Source organism: Perissodus microlepis, chromosome 15 (assembly GCF_051167445.1).
Source record: "Perissodus microlepis isolate ML-2025 ecotype Zambia chromosome 15, ASM5116744v1, whole genome shotgun sequence".
In the NCBI taxonomy this organism is placed as follows: Eukaryota; Metazoa; Chordata; class Actinopteri; order Cichliformes; family Cichlidae; genus Perissodus; species Perissodus microlepis.
In genome coordinates this window covers 11,914,789-11,935,322 of record NC_140475.1, presented here as the reverse complement: position 1 = coordinate 11,935,322, position 20,534 = coordinate 11,914,789, and the positions used below count along the sequence as shown (strand labels likewise).

Sequence of the window (20,534 nt, the reverse complement as noted above, 5' to 3'; positions counted from 1 at the left end):
TTATGTTAGTATTTGACCTATTTTTTTAACTGTGTATTTCTAAGGTATTATGTGATCTAATTGTTAAGGCTCTATTACACAATCACAAAAGTTCTGTGTTGGATGTTGTCTGCAACTCTTTCTTCACACATATTCTATCTGTAACTTCTCTGCTACTAACAAAAAGCCAAAAAGGGATGTTAAACAAACATTGTGTGTGTTTCTGATATCCACTTCAGGTGCAGGCAAGGGAAAGGGAGGTGCAGCAGACCAGAGATGTGAAAGAGGACTTCACCTCCCGACTGCAGGACATCGAGGCAAAGCTGAAGACCATTGCTCTAAAATTGGAAGACAAGGGTGCCGACCTGGAGGAGGCCAAAGAAGACACCAAAGTAATCAAACAGACAGATTGACTAATTAGCAAGCAATTAACCCCTGTTAAATCGGCTATTCATTTTGCAGATGTTGAGGTTAATGAGTGAATTGAGTTCTGGCTTCAACAGTGACCCACTTTTGAGAGGAGTATTCCAGATGGGAGTCTGAGCCCCTTGCCTCCTGTTCTTCTTCTTGTCTCCCCAGCATGTTTCTTCCCTCACTCATTTGTAGAAAAAAAAACTTTGGAGTTAAAATTCATTTAAAGGAGCAGTTTGAGCACATCCCACATGCCTCTGGTTTAGTAATTAATCACTGCTCCTCGCCAGGAAAGCCATAAAACCACAACTTGTCATTCATACGCTTTTAAAGCTGTGGGTCACAATTAAGTAGTTACTGCTTTTAGAATGAGAGTGTTACTTGAAATGTATCCTGACTGTGTTCAAAATAAACTCTAAATCTAGTTTTACCTCGCTCATGAACTCCCTTTCTTTCATTTCTGCCCTCCTTACACCTCCTTTCTCCTCCGTTTTTTTTCACCCCTTCCTCTCCTCCCCTCTCCAGGCTCTTTCTGAGGAGTGTGAATCCTGCAGTTGCTCTCTGGCAGAGTTGGGAGTGTCTGTGCAGGAGTTTGGGGAGCAGAACCCTCTCCTGTGTAAGCAGCTGGGTGATGCTGTAGCCAAACTGACAGAGGTGCAGCACCACACCTCGCAGCAGGTCCAGGATAGAGCCAACAGACTGAAGAAGGTGGGGGGGACAGTCAGTTCAGTGTGCCATCCAGATGATTTGTTTCATATAATTCTCTTAAATATTATTATATTAAATGTAGTTTTTGTATTATTTGCTCTGACTTTGTGGTCTTCTGTTGAGCAGGCAGAAAGACAGGTGGAGGAATATCAGGGCATGAAGGCATTCATTTTGAGCTGGACAAAGAAAGCTGAGGCTCTGGTCACCGGTAATATCATTTGGAGCTCTGCATCCCAGCTGCAGGAGCAAATTCGAGCACACCAGGTGAGCTTTAATGGCGCTGCCAGCAGGGATTGTGAATAGCTATAGGTTGTCCTAGAGCTGCTGTTGTGTAAGATGAATGGGTTCTATTAAATTCCATGTTTATTCTTCCTCCAAAATATTAATCCTGGAGCTGTGGATACCCCACAAAGTTGAAGCTAATTAGATGCACCGAGTTTTTAAAATTCCAGTGAAACGTCATGCTCTACACTATGTCGACCGGCCCTAATTAGTAATACTGCACACCCGAGAAGACTCCTCTCCTTGACTTATAATTTGCGTTCATTTGGTGGCAGGCCTTACTGCGTGAGTGTCGAGGTCTCCATGGTGACTTGGAGGCCATGGGGGAGAGGGAGGTGCAGCTGGCGGATGTGTTGCAGACAGAGGGGTGGAGCCAGCGGGTGAAACACCTCAGCAGACGCACAGAAGAGCTGCAGCAAACTGCCAAGACTCGCCTCCAGAGTCTGCAGGATGCAGCTAAGGTACATGACACTTTTAAGAAAGCATTACAGGACTTATGCAGTACCCCCCTGCCTCAGTCTTCCAGTGATCACATCATCTACATTGATGCCAAAAAACTGTGGCTATTCCCATTTTATAATTCCACACACTCTGTTGCATAAGAGCATGTGCACATCCTTTCAAATTGAGTCTATTATAATTTAGCCACAACTCAACAGTGCCCCCTTATGGTCATTCACGACAGATTACTCCATCATAATGGAAGGCACTGTTTCGTTTAGCGTGTGCAGCAGTAATCTGTTACGCTAATCTGATTGCCATGCAGCTGCTTCCCAGACGACAGTCTGTTGCTGATTGTTGCTAATAACACTGTGCATTGGAAATCTGTTTACAACTCCTCTTGTGAGTTAGATTTTTTTTCTGGGTCTAGATTGCAGAGCACGAGTTTAATTTGTAGCGACTTGTAATTTAGTTTCTTTCCAATGATGCACATTAGGGTCAGTTAGAATTTGCAAATGAATACATTTTAAAGCGAGAGGCACGACTATCTTCATCCTTCAAACTGCACTGAGGGGAAAAAAAACATTTGCAGCATTAGATATCCACAAAGGAGCTTTGATACTTTTAAAAATCTGTTTTCATGTGGGTTTGATCACTGCTGTGTACAGAAGCTACATTCTATCTTGTATCTTTGCCCACATATACTTTCCCTTGATTTGTTATGTCTGTATCTCTCCTCAGGACATGTTGCGCCTGGAAGCGGAGGTCAAGAGCCTCCATGCTGCTGTAGATCAGATACAGGCCACACTTGCTTCCCCTGAACTTAACAAGCTCAGTCTCAGAGAGCAGTTGACACAGAGACAGGTAAACACAAACATAATACTGGCAAACAGCTTGTGTCCAGTCAGTCTGCAGATGTAATTTAAATTAGCGTCCATTGATATACATCTAGCATTTCTATCTCCCGTCTTATTATTAACCTCTTTGCTTTTCAATAAGCGTCTGCTGGTGGAAATGGAGGGCTTTAAGCAGCAAGTAGCTGCTGTTCAGCAGTGTCAGAGCGCCCTCCGGCTGCCAGAGGAGGTAGTGGCCAGTCTGCCTATCTGCCGCACAGCTCAGACTCTGCAGCAAGAAGCCAGCCAACTGCAACACACCACAATCCAGCAGTGCAACATCCTGCAGGTAAAAGGCAGCCCGAGTATTATGAAGGCTGTTGATGAGCTGTTAGATATAAAGTCATAGTGACAGAGACAAGAAACAGTACATTATCAGCCTTTGTGATAAGAATCCTACTATCAAAATTATATATTTTTTCAATTGCATTGTTTTTGTTAGTATTTTATCGCTTAAAAGTAGCACTGAAATTTCAGCTGATGAGAAGAGTTATTGCTTAGAAGAGTGGATGCTCTGAAACCTGTGTTCTGTAGTGTTTCAACAAGCCTTCTCAGGAATGTCTGTGTTTTCTTTAAGCCCCCATCAGAGGCCAACTGTAGTGAAGATTAGCCCTGAGGAAGAAGCAAGTGACTTTCAGCCAATAAATCAGTCAATCCATTTGAACCAAATACATCATGTTTAACAAGAACTGAAACAGTTCATCTACCATGTGGGCACATTGTTCTGGCTCAAGGTCAAATTTGTGACAGGCTGTCTAAAACATTTTGATACACAGACCTTCTGATTGGGTCATCTACTAATCGGAAAGTTGGTTCTTCAGTCCCTGGCTGATCCAGTCCAAATATCCATGAGAAAGATACTAACCCCAAGTTGCTAGATAGATAGAAAGCACATAACTAGAAAAAGCATAGAAAAAAGTGCATGTGTGAATGAGGCAAGTTGTATAAAGTGATTTGAGTGCACAGATAGAGTAGAAAAATGCTATATGAGAACCAGTCCATTTACCATTTACATTCACATCTTTGTAATCGCAATATTCTATACCTGCATTATTTCAATATCAGCAAATGAAAAATACAGATTATTCTGTCTAATAAGAGCTTACCAACAATATAATGAGCATGCTCAGTACCAGTTACTGCGTATGGATATGAGAGTCAACGTAAAAGTTTAGAACTTGACTTCCTGCGAAGATTGGGAAGGGAAAATATAATTTCCTTCAGGGATCTATATTGTAAATACAGTTTCATTCATCTCATTTTACCTTAACGCCCTGACAGGAGGCCGTGGTGCAGTATGAGCAGTATGAACAGGAAGTGAAGAACCTCCAGAAATTAATTGAAGAAGCTCATCGGATCATTCAGGACCGCCCTGTTTCCACTAATAATATACAGGAACTTCAGGCTCAGATACACCACCACGAGGTATGAGGGTCTCCTTACTTTCTGTCATTTATCTGTTCGGTTTATTAGAACAGCAGTATGTAGGTGATAAACATGTAACCCCCAAATCATCAACATTATCAATAAAATGCTGCTTTATGATTGTCTTATCCAAGGTCGTCAAAAATAAGGCCAGAATTGGCCCTGCAAAGATTCCCATTCGAATGGCTTTGGAAAATGTAAAGTAGAATAGAAATTTTGGTTTTTTAATATTTATATATTTCTCAGGAATTGTGTGGTTAAACTTCTGTACAATGGTTTCATTTGCCCTCCCTACAAGATTTGCTCCTAGAACAACATTTTAGTCTTCTGCCGTAAACCAAATTGAGTGTGACTCTTAAAAAATGAGTTGATGCCTCAGACATTCAGACATTTCTATTGAGGTCAGTATTTTTAACATCAAAGAGTTAAGTGAAAGAAACAGAGAACTTGAGTCATTATGTTTCCTGTCCTATGTTTCAATGCACAGAGGCAAAAAGCAGAAGTTGTGGCACCAGTGAATGTATCATATATCTTAAATTAGCCTTAGGTAAGCCTGACTAAAATGACTCAAACTATAATTCTATCATTTCATTGCATCATTCAGTATAAGCAAAAGCTGCTTCTATAGAGCCCTGAAATTGTTGAGTAAATCTAGTGTGAGAACACAAATGTCAAAGTGGTTAGGTTGGACATGAATTGTTCTTTAATCTTCCAGCTCTTCAGTACAAATGCTTGTCTGTCTTATTACACCTGTTTGAGAATGGCACACAGGTGTGTAGTCCAGGGAATTCACAGCATGCACATGTGCTTCCTTCTGTACGCTCCACCCAGGCAATTCCCTCAGCTAAACCAAACAGACAGGCCAGGCAGTCAACAATGCTCACATAAACACCTACAGTCAATTTAGACCAATTCTAACATGCATGTTTTTGGACTGTGGGAGTTAGATGCAAGTCAATCTGCACATTCAAACCCAAAACCTCCTTGCTGTCAGCCATTAAGGGACCCTGGTTAAAAATAAATGGTCAATTAATACCCCTTTCCATCATTCCCCCTAAATCCCAATTTAAAAACATCTGATTTAATCTCCCTTTTAACATGATCAAAGCATGCATTTTCCCAAACAGCAATCCAGAGAAAATGTTGTGTGGTGCTTTTACAAGCCCAACTCACGCACATTCCTAGTTTTATCTGATGCTGCATGTAAATATAATCTGCATAGACAGATGCCAGAGTTAGATGGTTTTCACCTGAGCGATTTGAGCCTCTGCTGCAGTTTCACTTTGCTGAGTATGTTAGATCTCCCATGCCGAGAAGGAGATTGTGAAGGGGGAGTGCAGATGCAAAGACCTGCAGAGAAACAGATCATGCCTCCCCACAGGCAACATTTTTTCTTTTATTACGTTTTAATTTTTGCTGCACGGTTCAGGCAGATTTATATCTTACTCCAATGTTTGACTGCCTGGAAAATATTAACCCAGGTGTTGCAGATATTTGCAGATATTTCCTCACCCCTGTAATCACTTTTGTCGCAGCAGAGCGGCCTAGCATGCCAGCATTTTTATGTCTAAGTTAGATCTCTAAGCTCAGCGGAGAGTTGCAACTCCACTGGCCCCTTTAGTCACATGACCTGATTATCAGTGCAATGACCATCTGTGGGACAGAGGGTGAAAAGAGGGGTGGAGGAGGAACGGCAGAGATGGGCTGGCCTGCTGGCACATTAGTGTAGTTGTAATTTGACACCGTTTCTGTCACTCTTCCTCCAGACGCCCTCCCTCTCTCCTTCAGCTCCCTTTTGTTAGAAGTAATCTGCCCAAGGGATTGGCTGAGAACGACAGTGGCAGGCAAGGGAGGGGGAGGGTGCAGCGCGGTGAGATCACTTCCTGTTTTTCCTTGCCATTTGTGTATGTGTAGCAGAGGGAGTGTCTGAGGGATTTTGAAGTATTTCTGCTATGGTCTCTGCTTCAACCAAACATCCTGTCTTAGCTTCAGCGCTGATCTGAGTCACCCGCCTCTGTGCTGCTCCGATTGGCTCAGAGATACAGAGGAGAGAGAGAGTGAGAAAGACAGAGAGGAAAAAAGGAGAGTGAGGCGGTGCTATTCTCTTTCTACACTTACACCAAAGACAGCCAAAGAGAATGCGTCTGCTCCGCTTACTCCTCTCAGACCGGCACCACATTCAAGGCTGAACCAACTCAGCCACCCACTTTCACAGGATCCTATTTAAACAGGAACTATTGATCTTGTGGTGTGGACTCAGCCACACTCTCCTGATCCTGGGGGTGGTGTTTTCTGTTTGCTTGGAATGTTTTGACAGGAGTTAGCCCAGAAGATCCGTGGCTACCAGGAGCAGATCGCCTCGCTCCACTCCAAGTGCAAGATGCTGACGGTGAAGGCCAAACACGCCACTATGCTGCTGACGGTCAGCGAGGTGGAGGGCTTTTCAGACGGCATGGACGAACTGAGTGACGAGGAGCTTCCCAGCGCTGTGACAGACACCACCACAGCTGACGCCAAGCAGCTTCCAGCACACCCCTCTGTAGTCATGGTGAGTGGGAAAACCTTTGGTTTTTGGGGGGGATATACAGTCATAGACCTGTAGACATTACAAGGATGTGTGTGCATGTGTGCATAAGTTGTAGCATCTCTCCCTTTCTGCACATACCACTGACTGCCAAAGTGACTCCAAGGATCCCAGTGGGGCCTTTAAGGTTTCTATGTGCTTCATTTAACAAAACTCCAGTTAGGTTAGTTACCCTTGACTTATACCACATTAATGCATGTCTGATAATATCACTTAAGATTAGATTTTTTTAGATCTGCAAACCTTTTCTTCTCCACTATTAAGGTCACGGTAACAGTTATGACTGTGCAGTTCATTTACAAGATAATAATGAGCCACACAGAAGTCGCTGAACAGCAGGCCCTCCCTCACGTGCAGCTGTTCAGGCCTACGTAACAGCTGGATAAGGATACAGTGCTACGCAACATGTTTTAAACTAGTGGCATGAATATTTTTAGTCACCAATTATGTTCTAATTCAAAGTTCCAGTTCAAAGGTCGTTGGGGCGGGTGTACAACCTTGCCTTTTAAAAGAGCACCACTTCTCGCTGGTACACTTGCACCCAGGTAGGTTGTTCCCTTATGAAGATGTTTCCATACCTGCTCTGTGGATTTAGGCTCTTTCTTCGTGTAATCCTGGAGTAACTGATGTTGAGCTCAGGGCCCTGTGAGGGCAGTGCCATCTGTTGCTGACTCCTTCTTCTTGTAGGTGAAAATAGTTCTTTATAAATCCGGCCGTGTGTGGGAATTTTTTGTCCCGCTACAGCAAAGAAGTAGTACTGTAAAAGGTTTTGAATAGGTTTTTTTTTTTAAAAATTAATTCTGTATGTAATTTAGGTTCCTCTGGCGTGTCACTTCACTGGTACCTTGTTTGTCACTTAATGTTAGCCTGAGCCTGTCTGTCGCCCTCATCTTAATCATTTATTTTTCATACAGTTAGCACAAGTAACCACCCCACTTCCTTTCAGTCTGTTTCTGAATCAGGTTTCTGAGCCTTCCCAGTGTACTACTGTTGTTTGTGGTGTGTTTCGTCTCAGCAGGCCAGGAAACAGGATATTATTGCGTGCGTGTGTGTGTGTGTGTGTGTGTGTGTGTGTGTGTGTGTGTGTGTAAACGTTGTCATTTTCCGTGTATGGTAACTGTCACGCATGGATAACTGATATTTTTAAAATTGCACGTTGTCATTGTTACAGCAGTGGTTTTACCAAGCGAACCTCACAATGTAAAACCACACAGTTTCCCACACATACTGGTGTGCTAATGCTCTTAGTTGCCTTGCATTGCATCATAAAGCCCGCGAAGCAGTCCTCTGAAGGTCCTGAGTCAGTAGACTAAGGTCCGCATCGCATTGCCAAAAAGCAGCCCAGTAGGGTTTGGCTCACATTTCAGCTCTGCCTCTCTGCTGAAGCATGCAGGCACACTGACAACAGTGCTACTTCTAGGACAGCTGCTGCTGCTGTATTCACCAGTCCCTGTTAGCTATCTCATGCTATAGCCATGCTTTGTTCGAGTCTGAGCCTTGATACTGCTGGATTTTTCAATCAGAGACCTTATTCTAACTGTCTTACTGTTGTATATGTGTGTACTAACTCTACAGCATGTATGGGTTCATGTGTGATGTGAGCAATCACTGTCTGTGTACTTTGTGTGTGTGTGTGTGTGTGTGTGTGTGTGTGTGTGTGTGTGTGATTTCTCAGCTTCCTGGTGAGGGCCATTCCTTTATCCTGATGTATCCTGTAAAGAATCCAAGCAACTACTTCACTGCCAGTGGAATCTAATGTTTGTCCATTTGCTCACACAGCAAAGACTTTTACCTCTGCAATGCTCTTTAATGTTGTGTTACGGCAGAAGAAGTGAGGCATATCAGTGTCATTAATGTGAGCTAATGGGTCTCCTTTCTGTGTTATTTGATTACTCACTATGTAATTAATCAAGCAGTATGTGTTGCCACTTCAATCTGGCTAACCTGCACTTCCCCATTAATTTTTATGCTTTTTCTTCTTCTTCTCCCTCCTCATTTTTCCCTCTCTGTCTCCTCTCCCCTTTGATCTGGTTGTTTTCTTTTTGGCTCCCCCTCCTTTTTTCTTTCACCTGCTTCTTTTGATGTGTGCGTTTCATTTCTTTGCGGCGTGTATGTGTGGTCAGATGACAGCCGGCCGCTGCCACACACTCCTCTCCCCTGTGACAGAGGAGTCAGGGGAGGAGGGTACCAACAGCGAGGTCTCCTCTCCCCCTGCCTGCCGCTCCCCCTCTCCGGGGGCTAACGCTGAAGCTGCTCTTAACCAGGTATTGCAAATCCCACCCTGGAAAACTCCAAACCGACCAGTATTACCTGATGGTCTCAACTTCCCTACTGCCACTTTGTGTTTTGCACCTTTAAACGTTCAGTCATCACCATCATTGTTAGAAGATAACACTTTAATCTTTAAAGCTTCAAATGTTGCAAAATGCAAAAGCTAAAAAATATTGAATATGTGGCAAAGTTTTGACGTAAGGTAAATACATCCCCTTCTCTTCACCATCACCACCATAACAAACCAACTTACCACCCTACAGTGACCACCCCACCATCATCACTGTTAACACTGTATGTTTGAGAGAGCCGGAGATTTGCTGCGCTTATTTTACCTGCTTTTCCTTTTTTTTTTTTTTTTTTTTTTTTTTTTTTTTAATCGGCCTCCTGTTTGCATATTTACTTTGCTGATGGAAGTTTTGTTTGCCATTCCCATTTTTGTACACACAACTGAGGTGTCATCAAGTAGCTTTTTGTGCTGTCTGTGACTGCGAATGATGTAGAAGTGAAACAGAAACACTCGTTGTGCTGGGAGAAACAGCAAAGGTCAAATTTTTTATTTTAGCTGTAAAATCTAAAATGCTGTTTTAGTGGCCTGTTATGTGCCTCTACACTTAAATATTGAAAGAAAAAACAAGTTCAAAGACAGCTGGGAAATATGTGGGAATTTAAACTAACTGTTGCTGTGGGGGAAATGCAGCAGCAGATCTAAGTTAATCTGCCTTAGGATTGACCCATGCCCACTGTGTGGCAGGATATGATTATGGGGGCAGCCTAATTTTAAAATTAAAGGGAACTACTATTACTGTTAACTCATGACATATTGACTTCAGTTATATAATAGAATAAAAACAACCATGATCAGTGTGTTTCATACTGGGTCGAAAGCCAGAGGGTATAAATGTGTTTTAAGATGAGTTTTGAAAATGGACAATGTAGGTGACTGTTTAACATGTAAAGTCAATTTATGAGAATACATAGAACACATAAGAGACATATTTCATACAACAAATGTAATTATTTGAAATTCATCTTTTGCTATGTATAACGCACATAAATTCTTCTGTGTTTCTGCTAGAAAGGCGTTAATGTTGAACTTATATATGACATAAACTAAATGCTTCTCTCTCGTTTTGAGAGAGTAACATGAGAAAAGAGGGATTTTATTCCACTCTCCCAGCAAGAACAGAAAGTAACGTCAGCTGTATCAGCAAGAGACACCCGACTCAAGGTCAACCAATTTTATTTGCAATGTTGAATTGCATTTTAGTAGGTAAAGTGGGATCAAGTTATAACATTTAGCTGCCTCTTTTTAAGCACGTCTGGGGAAAAAAAACATTTTAAAAGTAAGTTTTTGTAAAACTTTCAGATTCTTAGGCCAAGTGTGCCACTAGGCTTTTTATAGACTTTATGCTGTAAATGTAAGCCCAAAGGTTTCCCAAAGAACTATTCCCATCAATAGCGTACATCACTCTGACACACTAATGAAGCCCACACGTACTTTTTCCTCGTTTCACAGGGTCGAGGTACACTAAGCCGAGTACCTCTTCAGGAACTGTACGACCCATCTATGGAAAGCAGTGCTGCTAACTTGGACGACCTGCAGAGATCCTGGGAAACGCTAAAGAATGTGGTATGTCACATCTTCACTTTAATTCAACACATTTATTTATTTTTATTGTTTGTGTTACTGTTAGACAAACACAATAACAAACTCAGGATTAGTTTGTCTCCTAGCATACTGAGCAAGGCGCGAGTGGTCCCAAATTCCAGCCTGAAGCTTTAGTGACCTCAGACCGACACTGCCATGTCTGACAGCTTGACTTTGTCATCATATTTTCAGATCAGTGAGAAACAGAAGAGCTTATATGAGGCTCTGGAGCGGCAGCAACACTATCAGGAGTCCCTCCAATCTATTTCCACCAAGATGGAGTCCATCGAGGGGGCGCTGAATGAGGGCTTAGAGCCCAACAAGACTCCAGAGAGCCAGATGGCTGCACACCAGGTGAGAGCTGAATGGGGGGGTGGTATTAGGGGAAATGTGCTCATGTGTGTTCTAAAGGGATAAAGGAACATAATGTACTGCAGATAAAGAGTGTAAAAGTAGTAGTGTAATACATGAAGTGTAATCTGTAAGGCTCATGGGAGACATCCTCACAAAGATGGTATAGACCAGCGAGCTCTTGGGAAACAGAGTACGACTCGGGGGTTTAATATTGCACGGGGCCAGGCAATGGTTGGACAGACTGCATGGCACTGTTCTTCGTTGCTATGCCAACATCACGGCTTTAAGAGAAACAGTTTGCTTTTGCAACACTACTGTCAAGAGGTTTCTGCACACCCTCTTTCACTGCTGGCACACCATCTTCTATTCAGCCTCTTCTTCTCATCCTTAATTAATTCCCATTGGCTCTTTTTTTTCTTGTATATTCTCATTTCAATCCTCACACACGTCTTATTGCCGTTTATTCAGGCTTTGATGGATGAGATCCTGATGCTGCAGGATGAGATTGGTGAGCTACAGATGTGCTTCTCTGAGGAGCTGGCAGAGAGTGATGGGGATGCTGGGGAACAGCTGGCCCTGCAGTCTACTCTCACTGTACTGGGAGAAAGGATGGCCACCATTCGAATGAAGGCTTCGGGGAAACGGCAGCTGCTGGAGGTGATTTACCAAGTCCTCATACTTTTTCTAGTTTATCATGTGCTTGTATATGTTATGTCTGCTCCTTATCTTTATAATTCTGGTGAGCTCACCTGAGAATTTAAGATATGCGTCGCATTGACCTCTACAGGAGAAACTAAGTGAACAACTGGAGGAGCAGCGACAGGAGCAGGCGCTGCAGCGATACCACAGCGAGGCCGAGGAGCTCGACAATTGGCTGCTCAGCACTCGCGCCACTCTCAGCTCTGCCCTTCAGCCCCAACATGAAGACATGGACATGGAGGAGCAGCTCATCGACTGTCAGGTGAGAAGCCAAATCTGCTCTAAACAAACAAAACTGGGGATGACGGCTTGTATGCTGCTGTGTTTTTATCAAAGGCTGTATCTGGCTGCTTCACTGTCCTAGAAATGGTACTTTTTCTTGGACTCTCTGATCTTCTTGCTTGCATTCACTTTCATTTCTATAGAAAAAAAATATGCATTGTTTTTGTGTTTTTGGAGTCTTTTTATGGCAAATAGATTCAATTGGGGAAGGTGCTAACAAACCATAACTGCACTTGAGCTTAATTAATTATATATATGTATATTTTTACAATATTATCATATGTTTATAATTAACATCATATGAGCATTTGAATTTTACGGTACCACTGTGCTTAAATAATTTAAAACTAAAATCTTAATGTCCATTATTATTAAAGGTATACATATATATAAGTGATATATTCGTACTTAGAGTTTAAAAATAATTGTTTTTAACTTCTGTCTACATGTTGTTGTACTATATCAAATATCTCAAACATTTCATCCAATATTTCCTCCATCCTGTTGCCCTGGAGATCTTCTAGCTTTGCAGTCTTTTAGTTTAAATTTATAATTCATGGTTCTTTCTCATTTGTCACCATTAGATACTCGGTCCTACTTGATTTGCCCCCTGGGAATTTTCTGTATGTCAGGCTCATGATTTAATTTTTGTGGGGAGGGGAGTTATTATGTTAAAAATACTGTCACATCTAACTCCCTGCTGTGTCAAACTCAATATTTTCTTGTGGGGATTTACGGCAGAGCCTAGATGCTAAAATATTCATGTTGTACATATTCTACATTCATATTACATGTGAGCTGTGAGATGTTTACATATTTGCCTTGTGATGCTCCATAATAGGCTTCTTAGAAGTTATAATACTAGCTCTGTCCCCCAGGCAGTGAGTCAGTGTTTTAAAGTGTGTCTGTAGCAGCTGGGAGACAGTAAGCTGATTAAACTGTAGTTCACATATGCTTTGTGTGGTCTACACATAGAAAGGTCTGGACCATGCTGAGCTTCATGTCCAGATTAAATAATGATAAAAAATTGGGTCTGGTTAATCGTCTTTTAAATGTGGTATGATATGCAGAGACCTTAGGAAACTATTTTGTTGAACTTACTTAACCCACTCTGTTTATTTAAATGCCTGCACACCACAATGTAAGCAGCTTAAAAACTACTCACATATAATATGTCTTCAGTCTGTTCTCAATCAAATGCTTTCCTAACTTTAAACTTTGAGCTTTAATTGCATCATCATAGCAGTTTCTATTATGTTGTTTACTCGGTCTGTTCATCAAAAGAAAAAAACCTGCAAAACATTGTAACTGGTGTTTGAGAATTTTAATTAAAATGCACTATGGAGGTTTTTGCAGAAGTGGAGATAAACCAGTTTCTTTGCTTGCCTCCTGAATGACAGAGTGACACTACAAACTAAGGGATAAGAGGTGAACTGTATTGTTGTGGAAAATTCTCTGCACATGATCACCTCCCATCTCTACCAAGGGCCCTTCATTCCCTGTGTGAAAGAAGAGAATACAAGCTTAGAGAATACCAACTACCGCCTCTCTTCACTTCATTACAATTGTTGGCCTTTTCAAGCTCTCTCTGGACTCTTAGTCTAAAAGGGAAGACTCTTTAAAACTGTTTCTATTAAGAAACTAATCTGGGAGCTGAGGAGAGCAGCTTAAACCTATGAGAAATGCTAATGCTTGATCAACTGTAATCCTGTTTTTTTTAATAGAATATGCTGTATGAGATCGAACAGAAGGTGTCGTACCTATCAGAGCTATCCGTCCATAGCGAGAGCTTGTTGTTGGAGGGCCGGGCTGAAACCAAAGGCGAGGCGGAGCAGCTCACCCTGAAACTGCGCTCCCTCAAAGACAGCCTGCTAGAGCTGCAGCAGATGCTGCAGGACAAACAAGTTGACATACAGGTGAGATCAGCAGTCATATGTTATTTCTTTACTGTCTCAACATTCATGGTTGCATCAACCCTCCACACCCCAGTGTATTTTCACTTCCCAGCTTTCCTTCCTCCATGCTTCTGTGTCTTTTCTTTTGCTCTGCTGCATTATGTTGAATTGGCCTGCGACGTCAATGCTAGCATTGTGCAAAAAGTACTAAAGGCTAATTCATGCTCTTTCATAAAAGTCCACTGTTTTCCACTGTGAAACAGCAACAGCTGTGTGTCTCACAATGGCGCTTAGACAAAAGGATGCTGACTCATCAGATGTAAACACTAAATGTATTCGATCAGATGCGTTTCTGAGGACACAACATGAAAGTTTCACTTTGCATTTTCGCTCCTGGTCTCCTTTAACATGCCCTTTTGGTTGTTCACATTAATCCTCAGATATTTAATCACTGTATAATAAATCAGAAGGCTAGTGAAGCTTTCTAGGTACATGCTTGCAGCAATCTCTGATGAATAAATATTAGTTCATCTTTACCATTCTCAAAATAATTTAATGATAAATATCTTAGATATATGTTAGGCTGTTGGGCATATTTATTTCTGCTTACTAAAAATTGGCTTAAAAATTGGCAGCTGTTAAATGCTCTTATTCCAAAATTACATCTTATACCTAATGTCCATCTTTGTCCCAGGGTTCACTGCAAGAGCAGGAGGACAGTGAGCCAGATTCGTCTCTGTCCCAGAGTCCTAACGTTCAGGACTGGCTCTCTCAGGCCCGGTCAACACGCACGCAGCAGCAACACGACAACCTGCGTCGACAGAAGGTAAGAGGAAGCTCTTTTATACTCTAATATATATTTGAAAGACCTAAGCTGACTGTCTCATATGCAGTTTGTAATTATTACTTCCCTTTTATCACAATCCACTGCAAAAAGAAAGTGCATATTTCATATAGATAAAATCAAACACAAGTGTAATATATTTTGTAGGAGCTTCAGGAGCACGTCGCTGAACAGAGGAAGCTGCTCAAGTCTGTAGCCAGCGTCGGAGAGGAGTTACTCGGCCAACACACCACACCCAATGGGGACAGGTATTTTATCAAAGATCTTGAAAAATAATTTATGTCCTTAAAACATTTAAAAATTGTGAGTATCTTGTTTTTTCCAGTCGGGATTTTGACCACGACACAGCTTTTGCGTTGCCTTGCTCTCTAATGACGTCCTCTCCTTCCTGCAGTGAGGTGTCCGTGCCTGGTGGAGTGCTGCTGGAGAATGAGACCTTGTCTCCTCTGGAGCAGTTGAGACAGAGATGGGAAAACCTAAATAATGATCAGAACACAAAGCTGCAGCTCTCCTTGAACTCCCTGGAGCAAGACCAGCTTAGCCCGGTATACATGCCAGAAACTGTGCATTTTTATTTTATGCATTAAATGGTTTTAAAAATCTTTAAATAAATGTGCTTACTAGAAGCTAGAAGTTTGTGTTCGTACTGTTTCTTCCACTGATGAAATTTCACACTTTTGTTGTTATGCATGCTGCCAGTGTGACCTTGAGCTTTCTCATATTTCGTTCTTTGTGTGCAGGTCCTCCACCGGTCCCGTCTGTCCAGTCCCAGCGTGGTGTTCAGAGGTGAGGCTACCAGCCAGGACTCTTGCTCTCCTAGAGCTTCGTTTGAGGCCTGCAGCCAGACTTTAGAAAGAATCACAGAGGAGGTGAAGCAAACATTTTCTCATGTTAATCTCTCTTTTGTGTTTCTCAAAATAAAAAATGTTTTTAACCAGTAATACAAAACTATTTTTAGTCATGCCTTTCGAAATATCAAGTGCATAATCTTTTTGCCCCTCACAGGCAGCGGGCAGTGAGAGTAAGCTTGCAACATCTTTAGGGGGGGCAACAATCCAGCAGGACCTGTATGCTGCAGTATCAGCTGCCTCGTCCTGGTTAGATGCTGCTGAGAATCAGCTGCTCGCTGGTCCTGTGCTGCTCTCTGAGGACACAGAGACACAGCTCACACATTTGGAGGTAGGAGAAGACAAACAGCAATAAAGATGTTAAATAGTCTGACATATAAATCGCAGCAGGAGGAAAAGTACTAGCTGTTCTCGAGCATTAACAAAAAGCTTTTGTCTTACTTGAGTTCAAGGTTTTAACATAAAATAATACTAACTGAGTTTGGCTCCCCTGTTTAGGGTTTGAATAAACAGCTGAAGGAGATGACCAGAGAAGTGAAAAATTGCAGAGATCTGCTGGGTGGTGGATTGGACAGGCTGTGTGGAGGTGAAGAGCGAGCTCTGATGGAAGACACGCTAGAGGGCCTGCAGGAGAGGATGGGCCTGCTGGACTCTGCATTGGAACAGCACTGTGACGCCATGAGGGACAGGCTGCAGGAACATTCAGCTTTCCAGGTGTTAAAGCTGAATAGTTTTACTGGAAACTTGGGTTGTGAAGCATCTTATTGATGTTACAACATCATTGTTCTTATTCCCCGACTTTGTTTGTGTTATTTTTTCCAGAATGAACTGCGGTTGCTGTTCACAGCCCTGACTGAAAGCAAACACCAGTTGCTACATAAGATGGCCGGAACTGCAGACAGACCTGCATCCAAACAGATAGAGGTATGTATGCGCACCAGCAGCAAATACACAAGAATTAGATGCATATTTAAGATGCAGATTTAATATGCTAAAGGGAGTTTTTACAAACAGATTTTATAGTAAATATGTTGCATTTTCTACAGACATTATCAGAAGTGGAAGACAGCCTGAAGGAATTTGAGCAGAAAGTTACTGAGCTGAAGACGAAAGCAGAGGGACTCCAATCAGACTCATCATCCAATCAGGAGCTACTCAAACTACAAGTAATACTTTCATTCTCTTACACTGTGAGCATAATGCTCCAGCACTGTAACAGGGACTGTTTCACATATTAATTTGTCTTTTTAGGATGCATACGAGGAGTTGGTGCTCATGGTGGGCTCCAGACGGAGTAGTTTGAACCATGGTTTGTCTCTGAAGGCTCAGTATGAAGCTGCACTGCACGACCTTAATGACCTGGTGGACACCGCTCAGGACAAGATGGCTGCTGACCAAAAGATGACAGTGGCTTCAGTCATAGAGGTTCAGATGTTACTAGACAAACACAAAGTAAGGAGGGGGCTTTGATTTTGTAACTTTTTAATTGGTTTTAGCTATCTTTTCTACTGTACAATTGGATTTAAAATGTTGTTTTTTTTCTTTTTAATACAGGAGTTTTTCCAGGGTCTGGAATGCCATATGATCCTCACCCAGACATTTTTCAGTAAAGTGTCTGGTTTGGTGTCTCAGAGGGAAAGTCAAACCCTGGAAGAGACCATGGCTTTAGCCCACAGTGTGCTCAAACAGGCCCATAGAAGAGGAGTGGAGCTGGAGGGGATTCTGGAGGTAGGAATAATAATGAGCTATTGGTTAAAAGTAGCTGCAGTCTTATTCAGTTTAATCCCAAAGAGCAGTGGTTTAGAAAATGAAAATAAATAGCATACACTTTCCTTTCGCTCTCACAGTCATGGAGCAGACTCGTGGAGGACTATCAGGCTCTGTGCAGACAGCTGGAGGCGGTGGAGTGTAGCATCCCCACTGTGGGTCTGGTAGAGGAGACGGAAGAGAGGCTAACCGAAAGGATCAGCCTCTACCAGGTGAATGTCTTTGCACACTTTACAGAAAGCTGTAGTCAGATATGCTTTTTTAAATAAACTGATTATTTATCTGTTCCATCCTCTTTCTTAAAGCGACTTAAAGCCAGCCTGACTGAGCACCAGCCCCAACTCTATCAGGTACTAGAGGAGGGCAAGAAGCTTTTTCTGTCTGTTGGTTGCTCAGACTTGGAGAACCAGCTGACACAGCTGGGAGAGCACTGGCTCTCCTCCACCACTAAGGTCAACAAGGAGCTGCACCGCCTTGATTCGACACTCAAACACTGGACCAGGTAAGGGTCTGTGGTTACAGTCCTCTGTCTTGGTCTCTCAGCAACCCTGTTTGTGACACTTAGAGCCTGAATGATGTTGAAAGTATCCTCTAAGTCTGTGTGTTTGTAAATCTCAGGTACCAGAGTGAGTCAGCAGAGCTGAGCCACTGGCTGCAGTCGGCTCTGGACAGACTGGAGTTCTGGACGACCCAGTCGGTGACCGTTCCTCAGGAGCTGGAGACTGTCAGAGACCACCTCTGTGCCTTCCTGGTTAGTTGTGGTTTTATTAGGGCTGTCAACATTAACTCAGGTCTTCCATCCTGACAGCAGTCAAACTGTTTAATACCAACACCCTGTTTAAAAATACATGCATATACATTATTACTCCCACTGTGATTTATGTACATATACATGGGGCGACCGTGGCTCAGGGGGTTGGGAAGCGTATCTGTAACCGGAAGGTCGCCGGTTCGATCCCTGGGCTCTCTGTCCTGGTCGTTGTGTCCTTGGGCAAGACACTTTACCCTACCGCCTACTGTTGTTGGCCAGAGGGGCCGATGGCGCGATATGGCAGCCTCGCTTCTGTCAGTCTGCCCCAGGGCAGCTGTGGCTACAACCGTAGCTTGCCTCCACCAGTGTGTGAATGCGAGAGTGAATGAATAGTGGCATTGTAAAGCGCTTTGGGTGCTTTGAAAAGCGCTATATAAATCCAATCCATTATTATATAAAAAAAAAAAAAAAATCTGTGCATTTTACTGTAAATAGTGACCATTTTTACATACTATAGTGTTTGGGGGGGGGGGGGTTTGTACGCTATTTGTCTTATTTTTATTTTTCTAATGTATCTCTATTTTACTTTTTCTTCCCATCCCTTGTGCTGCTGTAAAAAGAATAATTAATAATGCTTATGTCTACATCAGCAGCAAAAATGTGTCACACACCTATTAATGACGTAAAGTTAACAAATGTAAGTGTGAAATCCAACTCCTGTTTTTCTCTTTCTTGTAGGAGTTTTCCAAAGAGGTGGACGCTAAGTCGTCTTTGCGCTCGTCTGTGCTGAGCACAGGTAACCAGCTTCTGAGACTAAAAAGGGTGGACACGGCTGGCCTGAGGACAGCGCTGGGCCAAGTCGACACTCAGTGGGCTGAGCTGCTGACTCGTATCCCTGTAGTACAAGAGAAGCTCCACCAGGTTTGAGAAAAGCAGCTGTTACAAAGTCAATATTTATCATAACTTTTTGGACATCTCTAACTTCTTTTCTTCTTTCTCCTTTCCTCAGCTGCAGATGGAGAAGTTAGCATCACGGCATGCCATCACAGAGCTGATGAGCTGGATCTCGCTCATGGAGAACATCATAGAGGAAGATCAGGACAAGATCATGGCAGCTGTGGGCTCAGCGGTGGTACAGGACTACTTGCAGAAGTATAAGGTACAAAGGTTTTCATGCCACCGGCCCTTGGATTGATATTTTTGCTCCCCATCATCTGTCTCATGATGCGTCTTCTTAATTTCACAGGGCTTTCGTATAGATCTGACGTGTAAGCAGCTGACTGTGGACTTTGTAAACCAGTCAGTGCTGCAGATCAGCAGTCAGGATGTGGAGGGAAAGCGCAGTGACAAAACGGACTTTGCTGAGAAGCTAGGAGCTATGAACAGAAGATGGCAGATACTGCAGGGGCTCATTGCGGAAAAGGTAGCCCTCAAAGTGTACTTAAAAGCTGCTCTTCACCATTTTTGAGTCACTTAACCGTTCCACAATGTTCTGTATTTTAGATTCAGCTTTTAGAAGGACTTGTGGAAGGTTGGTTGGAGCATGAAAATGGAGTTCAGGCACTGAAAACCTGGCTCACAGTACAGGAGGAGAAATTGAAGAAGAGACAGAGGATAGAGGATGTAGCATCGGTGCAGAGTGCACTCAAAGACTGTCAGGTAGGACCACACTCACACAAAAATCTGTTTGTTTTTTTGTTTTTGTTCTTTAAATAATGAGCTTAAAATAAATAAAGTTGTTTTCACAGGAGCTGGAAGAATTAGTGAAGGAAAAAGAGAAGGATCTAGAGAAAGCAGAGGAACGAGGAAATGCTCTCATCCAGGATAAGAAAGGAGCAGCTTGCTGTGTTGTAAAGGAAACTCTTAAAGGACTAAACCAGTCCTGGGCTCATTTGGACCACACGGTGAGCTTCTCACATCTCTGATGTCACTTTTAGATGGTTTCTGAATTTTCCCACACTTACGTATTTTGTCTCCCACTTTTCCTATCAGATAAGTCAGATGAAAGTGAGCCTGCGGTCGGTGCTGGAGCAGTGGACGTTGTACCGGCGAGCTTCAGAGGAGATAAATGGCTACCTGATGGAGGGGCGTTATTCTGTGTCCAGGCTACGTCTCCTTAATGGGTCTCTGGAGGCCGTGCAGCAGCAGGTGGAGAGTCTAGAGGTGAGAAGTGCAGAAAATAAACCGCACGCTGTTATTTGTGGCTAGTTTTTATTCATTGTGGGTACCTGTGCCATTTAGAGCCTTCAGGAGGAGATGGATAAACAGGAAAGTAGTTTGAGGAAGTTTGGCTCCATAACTCACCAGCTGCTAACGGAGTGCCACCCGTCGGTGGCGGAAACGCTCAACAAAGCTCTCCGGGACGTCAACATCAGGTAACAAACAACTCATCTCTGAGTGACTTCAGTCTTAAATATCAACTAAACCCTCAGTTGATTTCAGAATATAA

At 42.7% G+C, this 20,534-nt stretch overlaps 1 protein-coding gene across 7 annotated transcripts in view; it reads left to right on the top strand.

The window, feature by feature from the left end:
- Positions 1 to 20,534, top strand: part of syne1a (spectrin repeat containing, nuclear envelope 1a) — a 136,165-nt gene that overhangs the window by 94,935 nt on the left and 20,696 nt on the right. For 6 of the 7 annotated variants that reach the window (XM_084952168.1, XM_084952170.1, XM_084952169.1 and 3 more), the window contains 34 exons: positions 219 to 371; positions 916 to 1,098; positions 1,225 to 1,362; positions 1,656 to 1,841; positions 2,563 to 2,685; positions 2,821 to 3,003; positions 3,996 to 4,139; positions 6,457 to 6,687; positions 8,847 to 8,987; positions 10,514 to 10,627; positions 10,838 to 10,999; positions 11,468 to 11,656; positions 11,787 to 11,960; positions 13,705 to 13,896; positions 14,570 to 14,701; positions 14,867 to 14,967; positions 15,114 to 15,264; positions 15,460 to 15,588; positions 15,725 to 15,898; positions 16,066 to 16,281; positions 16,390 to 16,491; positions 16,614 to 16,733; positions 16,819 to 17,019; positions 17,122 to 17,295; positions 17,415 to 17,546; positions 17,640 to 17,836; positions 17,953 to 18,085; positions 18,824 to 19,006; positions 19,095 to 19,244; positions 19,332 to 19,508; positions 19,589 to 19,744; positions 19,834 to 19,989; positions 20,078 to 20,248; positions 20,327 to 20,460. In XM_084952168.1, the coding sequence (XP_084808294.1) occupies positions 219 to 371; positions 916 to 1,098; positions 1,225 to 1,362; positions 1,656 to 1,841; positions 2,563 to 2,685; positions 2,821 to 3,003; positions 3,996 to 4,139; positions 6,457 to 6,687; positions 8,847 to 8,987; positions 10,514 to 10,627; positions 10,838 to 10,999; positions 11,468 to 11,656; positions 11,787 to 11,960; positions 13,705 to 13,896; positions 14,570 to 14,701; positions 14,867 to 14,967; positions 15,114 to 15,264; positions 15,460 to 15,588; positions 15,725 to 15,898; positions 16,066 to 16,281; positions 16,390 to 16,491; positions 16,614 to 16,733; positions 16,819 to 17,019; positions 17,122 to 17,295; positions 17,415 to 17,546; positions 17,640 to 17,836; positions 17,953 to 18,085; positions 18,824 to 19,006; positions 19,095 to 19,244; positions 19,332 to 19,508; positions 19,589 to 19,744; positions 19,834 to 19,989; positions 20,078 to 20,248; positions 20,327 to 20,460 (5,402 nt within the window). The remainder of the gene's footprint in view (positions 1 to 218; positions 372 to 915; positions 1,099 to 1,224; positions 1,363 to 1,655; positions 1,842 to 2,562; positions 2,686 to 2,820; positions 3,004 to 3,995; positions 4,140 to 6,456; positions 6,688 to 8,846; positions 8,988 to 10,513; positions 10,628 to 10,837; positions 11,000 to 11,467; positions 11,657 to 11,786; positions 11,961 to 13,704; positions 13,897 to 14,569; positions 14,702 to 14,866; positions 14,968 to 15,113; positions 15,265 to 15,459; positions 15,589 to 15,724; positions 15,899 to 16,065; positions 16,282 to 16,389; positions 16,492 to 16,613; positions 16,734 to 16,818; positions 17,020 to 17,121; positions 17,296 to 17,414; positions 17,547 to 17,639; positions 17,837 to 17,952; positions 18,086 to 18,823; positions 19,007 to 19,094; positions 19,245 to 19,331; positions 19,509 to 19,588; positions 19,745 to 19,833; positions 19,990 to 20,077; positions 20,249 to 20,326; positions 20,461 to 20,534) is intronic. The other variant, XM_084952171.1, reaches the window with a different exon arrangement.